The sequence below is a fragment of the Gavialis gangeticus genome, unplaced genomic scaffold, assembly GCF_001723915.1.
Source record: "Gavialis gangeticus isolate Ggan-Ray unplaced genomic scaffold, GavGan_comp1, whole genome shotgun sequence".
Lineage (NCBI taxonomy): Eukaryota > Metazoa > Chordata > Crocodylia > Gavialidae > Gavialis > Gavialis gangeticus.
In genome coordinates, this window is record NW_017729022.1 from 116,589,031 (window position 1) to 116,596,626 (window position 7,596).

The 7,596-nt window shown below is 45.6% G+C and overlaps 1 protein-coding gene across 1 annotated transcript in view; it reads right to left on the minus strand.

The window, feature by feature from the left end:
* PRMT8 (protein arginine methyltransferase 8) overlaps window positions 1–7,596 on the minus strand; it is a 109,733-nt gene that overhangs the window by 25,557 nt on the left and 76,580 nt on the right. The window contains exons 5-6 of the mRNA XM_019515857.1: window positions 2,321–2,463; window positions 1,808–1,895 (exon numbers count right to left, since the gene is read on the minus strand). Of these exons, the coding sequence (XP_019371402.1) occupies window positions 1,808–1,895; window positions 2,321–2,463 (231 nt within the window). The remainder of the gene's footprint in view (window positions 1–1,807; window positions 1,896–2,320; window positions 2,464–7,596) is intronic.

Below are 7,596 nucleotides of genomic sequence, written 5' to 3' on the forward strand. Positions count from 1 at the left end.
AGGTGCCCAGGGGGGCTGGGGGAGCAGGCGGGAGATGAGGCCTGCAACGGTCCCCTCCATGGTCCCCTCCCCCCTCCTCCAGTCCTTCCCTTCCCCCTACTTACCAGCTCCAAGTCCGGCTCCAGCTCCCTGCTGCAGTGTGCAGGGACTGCCTGAATCATCGAAGCTCTCCGAATCTTTTCCCAATTGATTCAGAGAGCTTCAAATCAATTTGGACCTTTTTATTGGTCCCCTGATTCGATTCAGATTCAGAGATTCAGCCACCGAATCGGGCTGAATCTCCTCCAAATCAAATCAGCACCCAAAGCTTTGCACAGCACTACTGGGCAACAATATAAGGAGGCTGCAAAAACAGCAGCTGCTACCATTGCCCTCTCAGCCAGTGCACAGGGCACAAAACTGCCAGTTATGCCTCTACTCAAATTACTGCTATACTCGCTGGTTTAAAAACAGGAAATAGTACAAATACCATCTGAATGCTTTCTCTATACAAAGTAAAAAGTATAGACTTTTATGCTATCCATTCCAAATAGCACTAAGGAATGGTGCAGTAAATGAAAATTCCCTCTAACATGCATGGAATTCCATGTTTAGGTTAGCATTAAAAAATTATTTAGGGTGCAACAGTCTGTTTAAAAAAAAAAAAGATCTACCACATATTCATGAATTCATGAATACATTTTAAATTATTGATGCAGTTTCTTAATTTTACCCCCAGCCTAATGAGTTTTTCTGGATATTGTGTTTGTGACATGGTGCTCACATTTCCTTGACTTTCTCAACATTTTCTCCTTTTGCAAAACTTTGCCAGAGGGGAGCTTGCAGCAATGTGGCAGGATTATTGTTCTCAGCAGGTGCACCCAGATACTTGCAAAACAAATACTGATGGAAGAGTCAACCCCAGCCCCCCCACCAAGAAAAAGGGACTGATATTCAAGGAGTGAAAGCTATTTGCATCTTGGAATGTGATGCTGGAATCAGAAGCATGTTTTCATTTCATTGACCCTGGTTTAATTCACAAGTGACTGAGCCACTTCATTTAATTTCATTCTGATCTTGCTCATACCCAGTTTTAAGTGATGTAGTTCCAGCAGTGTATTGCTGGAATTACTCCTAATCTACCTTGATTCAAGGGATATCAGAACCAAGCCCCTTGGATCTAAAAAAGATGTAATTACGCAAAACCTAAGATCAGCAGGTGAGGCTTATGTATTAAAAGGCACTGAGATTGCCAGAACGCCTGGGAATGGGAATCAATAGCCTTAACATCCTTGGGATAGATCTTTGACCACTGTAGAGGAACCTTTAAGGCAGGGTAGATTTACACCTTATAGACTAACCACAGTAGATCTCGTTCTTTCTCTCTCTTTCTTTCTCTCTCTCTCTCCCCCCTATATAATATATAGGAGCCTCGTTCCACTGGAGGCAACAGAGCTAGGTTGATTTTACCCCAGCTGAAGATCTGGCCTATTAAAATGAAGAACAGATCTGAAAATGACATGGCATTTTCTAATTATTCTAGGCAATAATAACCAATCACATTCAATACGTCCACCTGCAGGAGTGTCTGAACAGTTGTCTTGTCCAACTATTTGATTTCATAATCAACGAGACTAATTCTCTCCTCAGCTATACCATTGTAAGTCAGAACTAAGGGCATAAAAGTTGCTCTGGTATAAAACCAGGCTTTATGACTCAAACCCAAAGCATCCAGTAGAAATAACCTGGGAGACCACTCTCTTGCCACAAATCAAATATCTTCATGGAGATGATTACATAGGAGGAATGCTATTAAACACATACTTACAGTGAATTTTGAAGTCCTTATACTGTCTGTCTTCAATTGCTACCACGTACAAAGCAGCCCGGTCTGGAAACATAAGCCCTCCAGGTTTCTGTTGATGAATTGTGGGGAAATGGATCTCGTAATCTATTCACCTGACAAAGACATCACATTTTGAACTGCACATACAAAAACCAGACAAGCACCTCCTTGCATGCCTTTATTGTTTTCCTTCAGAGTGTCACATCAGCTTTAATATCTCAGAAGTTTTGGCATCCTGTGGCAATGTCATTAGATAAATGGTGTCTATCTGAATTGCACCAGCTGTCACTCAAAGGCAAAGCTTTTTAAAATGCAAGGCCTCTCAGATTACTGAGATGCCCATGCTAATCTTTCCGTTTAAAGCCTACAACACAGCACTTGGAGATGTCACTGTGTTGGGCAGTAGTGGTGATGATGCGGGGGGAAGGGAAAGCTTGCAGTCAGGAAATAAACAACCATTCCTCCAGTGAGGAGTATGACATGCAGAGCACCTACCAGCCACTTGTCCCGGGCAAAGATGACCGTGTTTAACATTGACTCATAGAAAAGACAGTAACCCATCCACTCGCTGATGATGATGTCTACTTTATCCACAGGCAATTCAACTTCTTCCACTTTACCCTTAAATATTGTGATTACTGAAAAAAGAACCCAAAAGATACACGTTTCACATAATAAAATGCCCGACTGGATGCACCTCACTGTTGAATGTTAGTATAAATTCAATTGTCATTCTCCTGTAGCTCTCAAGTGACTCCACACAAGCCAGTGGAGTTAAACAAGTATAAAACCAGGATCAGTCAGAAGAGGATTCTGTCTATACTGCATATAGCAGTGAAAAAGCCTTATCAGCTGTTTAAAGTGATAGCAATACTATCAAGATAAAAAAAAAAAAGGAAAAAACATATGTTTAAAAACCATTCCTTACCTGATCACTTGCAGCATCTTAGATTATGAACTCTTTGGGACCTGGCATCTCTCTAGATATTCAATAGAGGGATGCAAAGTATTTAGATAAAACCCTGAGCCCACCTAACTTGGTACTTTGTTCAGATTCCAGAACTATTCAAGAACTTAACAGGAACGCCTCCTAATATATTTGGTGTGCATGTGAAAGCTGAGTTGTGCAAAACACAGGTTGCACCACCTAAGACCATACTCTGTGCCTTCTCTGAATTCATTGCTTATTCCAATGCCAGTCTTTCCCTAGCTGCCTCCTCCCAAAACCTTCCCAGGTTTTTCATGACTGGTTTAGAAGAAGAAGCCTTCTACACTTGTATCTTTAGGTAGACTAGCAGGTCACTTCTCCTTTCCCCTCCAAATTTCCCTTTTTGATGGATAGATCCCCTCCTGATTTCCCTTAACCCATTTTGCATTTTTGTAATTTCATTGAATTCAGTAGGCTTAACTGATGTGAAATTTTTCCCAGTGCCAATGAGAATTGAAAAAATTAGCACTTTTTTCTGATGAAGAAATATGAAAAAATGCATTCTGGGCACTACAGTCCATTGTGCCTCATTGCAATGAGACAAAGTTGCTGCAGAACCAATTCTTTTAGGATTTTTTGTCCCCACATACAACAGTTTAAAGGTCTGAAATACTAGCCTTTTTTCTGGGAAAAAAAACTTTTAATTTTTATTAATAACTTAAATCATTCAGCCTGTAGCCTAGAACTTCTAGGCTGAGCTGTCTGCATCATATTCTCATGGCATCAGGCCAAATTCTGATGTCATTTAGATGAGTATAATTTTGAAGTCATATCAATGACTTTCTCCACTTAACCACGTATGCACCTAATATCTCTTGATACATGAACAGCGCATGCCTCCGGCAGCTGGGGGGGGTATGGCTGTGCTGCCGGTGGCAGGAGCCTGGCAGCAGTAAGCAGGGAGTTCCCACAGATGCTGCCGGCACTGTCGGCAGTGGGGGCGGGGGAGCAGCAACCACGGGTTAACGACCACCTGCAGGCACTGCCGGCAGCAGATAGGGGCAATCATGGACTGCCTGCAGACACTGCCAGTGGTGCCAGCAGTGGGATGATGAGCAGCAACCACCCACAGGTGCTGCGAATTGTCAGCAGTGCCTTTTTGCAGGGTGTGTACCGCCACGCACAGGGGGTGCACTTGCACCCACGTGTACCCCCTACACGTTGCCCCTGTCTTGATACCTACATTTTTTGCTGGTAAAGTCCCCAAGGCAAGTAGGTCCTATGTATCCTGGTGCATCCTACTGGTTTATTCAGGCAACTCCTCACTAGATTTTGTAAAACCCATTCTTAAGGATCTGACTGTCCCTAGGCATTGCTTATAGGTGCTGAGGAGTCTAACTCAGCATAGCCATCTCCATCTGACAACACGGCACCAACGTTGTTGCTGCTGAGATGTGCTTGTTGACCTATGTCATTGTGTTCTCACTAGTTTTGCCCCTACCTCCACACCAATTTGTTCTCTTGGTTTCCTATTAGTTTATTCAACTTATTCTCAGCTTGCCTGTCCTCAAGCAATTAACCAACGAGATATAGCAGGTCACGCAGGGGCTGGAAAATGATGCAGGAGATCAAAATGTGGAAAGTGTGTAGGTTAATCTGAGGGGTAAATGTAGCCGTGTTGGTCTAAAAAGCAAAAGTAGTCAGTGTGGTAGAGGCAATATCTTTTATAAGACCAACTAGATAGTTGCAAAAGAAAATTCTTTATTTGCAAGGTTTTGGGCTCACATGTAAGGCTGTGTGAAACAGGCCCTATTCAATTCAGGTTCGGTCTGAATTGGGGACAGTGATTCGAACCATTGATTTGGATCACTTCCCCTGATTTGATTTGACTGAATCCAGATCTGAAGCTTTGATGCTGATTTGGTGAATCGGTGATTTGGACACAGGCACAGCTTTAAAAGTCTTTTTCTACATGCCTTGAGGTAGCAGGCACAGCTCATGATCACTGTGGCGCTGGGGTGGATGGAGTGTCCCACAGGAGCACAGGAGGCTCTCCAGCATGCTCAGCAGTGAACCCGGAAGTAGACCGAAAGTAGTTCTGGTCCACTAACGGTTGGCTATGCCAGGGACTGCGCAGCCCCCGTACCCCCCATCGTGCCCCCTGGCTCAGCGATTGGCCACAGGGAGACCCTGGGTGCACCCCCAGACCCAGGAGGCACCAGTTGCCAAGCCAGGGGATGTGGGGAGGCCCCCCCTGTGTGCTTCCCGGTGGACCAGGAAGTGGACAGGTAGTGCTTCTGGTCCACTTCTGGGTCTGCTGCTGAGCGTGCTGGGGAGCCCCCCATGCTCCTGTAGGATGCTGCATCTGTCCCAGCACTGCAGTATTCAGAGCCTCTGCTACCTAGAGTTATGTAGAAAAAACATTTAAAGCTGTGTCTATGTCCAAATTGCCAAATCTGTCCAAATCTCTCCAAATCGATTCGGAGGGTTCCGAATCAATTCAGAGAAATTAAAGGGTCCTCTGATTTAGTTCAGATTCAGAGATTCGGCCACCAAATTGGGCCGAATCTCCACTGAATTGAATCAGAGACCGAAGTTTCGCACAGCCCTACTCACATGTCCTTCCTCGGGCAAAGGGGACTACAAAGATGGTAAAAATTTTCCCATGTAGAAATGAAGGTGAATATTGCACAGGAGAGCTGGAGCATTATGTAAGTTCTCCTGGCTGGAAAAGTTCATTTTATGGAAATTAGGCTCAGATAAAAGTTGGAGCAGTCTATTTACCTCAAAGGTGTCTGATAGCAAGCATAGTGTTGAATTATGCTTCTTTCTTGTTAAGATGGTTCATATTTCATAGGAGTACTGGTGATGGAAAGGTTCTCCTGAGCAAGGCTCTTGTGTTCAGGCTGCAAGTATACAAATTTAGCTTGAAACAAAAGGCTGGAGGTCTTGTTAGCTTCCATGTCTCAGGGTGTTGAATTTTGCTTCCTTCTTGTAAAATTATGAAGTTTTCATTTCAAAATGGTTAATTACAATACCTTCCATGTTTCAGGGATAAATGTTGTGGTTGTGTTGGTCTAAAAAGCAAAAGCAGGCAGTGGTAGAGGCGGTATCTTTTATTAGACCAACTACATAGTTGCAAAAGAAGCATAATTCAACACCCTGCTTGCCATCAGACACCTTTGAGGTAAACAGACTGCTCCAACTTTTATCTGAACCTAATTTGCATAAAATGAACGTTTTCAGCCAGGAGAACTTATACCACCCTCCATCTCTCCTGTGCAATATGAAGTTTCATTTCTACCTGGGAAAAAATGTCAGAATCTTTGCAATCTCCTTTGCTCGAGGAAGGGTGTGTGAGCCTTAAAGCTTGCAAATAAAGACATTTTTTTTACAACTATTACTTGGTCTAATAAAAGATATCGCCTCTACCACACTGACTGCTTACATTAATCTGATGGATGTGGCACAGGAAAAGACATGTTAGGATGTCAGTTTCTCTTTTTAATGGAAGCCCTTTGGCCTTAAGGCCTGAGGCTGTAGAAGAACAGCTTTCAAACTAGGGGTCACAAACTATTGGTAAATTCCAAGCCACCATAAATGGGAGTTGCAACAAAAAATGATAGCAAGCTGCTTCTCTAAAAAGTATTCAGTTCACTATTGACACTTACTGTAGAACAGGGGAAAAGCAGACCAGTGCCGCTGTTTCAGAGTGCCAGAAAAACAGAGGCCCCAGAAGTAAGAAACTGTGCTGGCATCCGCTAGTGGGCAAGGAGAAATACATGAGTGGGCCAGACTTTATTTCCATTTCATTTGTATGATGCAGGATGGGGGGGGGATTTTTGTTAAAATGTGGTTAAGCTTTGTGTGGCAGGGCACTGTTTGTGCCTGTCACTTTAAGGGCCTGAAGCTAGCAGCCGGCAGGTGCCTGATGAGGACAGCCATTTTGGATCCAGGGCTGCCCATATAAACAGGGTATTTTTGCTGCCTGAAGGGGTAGGTAACAACATTGTTCGGCTGCAGGTATCATCTGGAGGTAAGAGAGGAGCTTTAGGGGATGGTCTGGAGGTTCCTGGTCCTTGGCATGACCTAAAACTGCACTCTGCTGGGAGTGGGTGGCCTGGTGGGGCAGGAGCCCCCTAGGAAACGCAAGGCCAGTTACCACCCCGGTGAAAGGCAGGTAGGGGTGCCTTAACCCTAGCCCTCACCTTTGGGTGGGTTTGTGTACCATCAGAGCTACTTGGGGCCAGGCACAGCTGAGGCCACCTGAGCCCTGCAGGGGTGTGAGACCCCAAGAGGGAAAGTTGGCCCCAGGCATGGCTGTGGCCACCTGAGCCCTGTGGGAGTTCAAGACCTGAGAAGGAAATTTGGGGACAGGCACAGCTATGGCTACCTGAGCCCACTGGGGAGCGAGCCCCCATGGCCCTGAGGGAGGGGGCGGTCTGGAGCCCCAAGTGAGGGGGGCAGAAATTAGGACCCCAGTGAGGGGGCAGCCCCAGTGAACGAGGCCAAGATTTGTAGCCCAAAGTGAGGTGCGGTATGGTAGCCCCAAGTGAGGGGGCAGAGTTGCGGAGCCCCAAGTGAGGGGGGCGATGTGGAGCCCCAAGCAAGGGAAGTAGGTCCAGGTAAGTCTTCGGACACCTGAGGCCGAGGTTTTTGCCAGGGGCCGAGTCAAAGGGGCTCAGCCCCAGAGTGAGAGAGGTGAATCCTGACCCTGGTAAGTCCTCCACTGCTGGGAGGCTGGGTGCAGGTTGAATGTAAGATCTGAAGTAGCGCCACGACCTGCTGCCCCAGAGGGGGGGAGTGAGAGTCCCCCGTGAGACCCTTGGGGCACTGTTTGCAG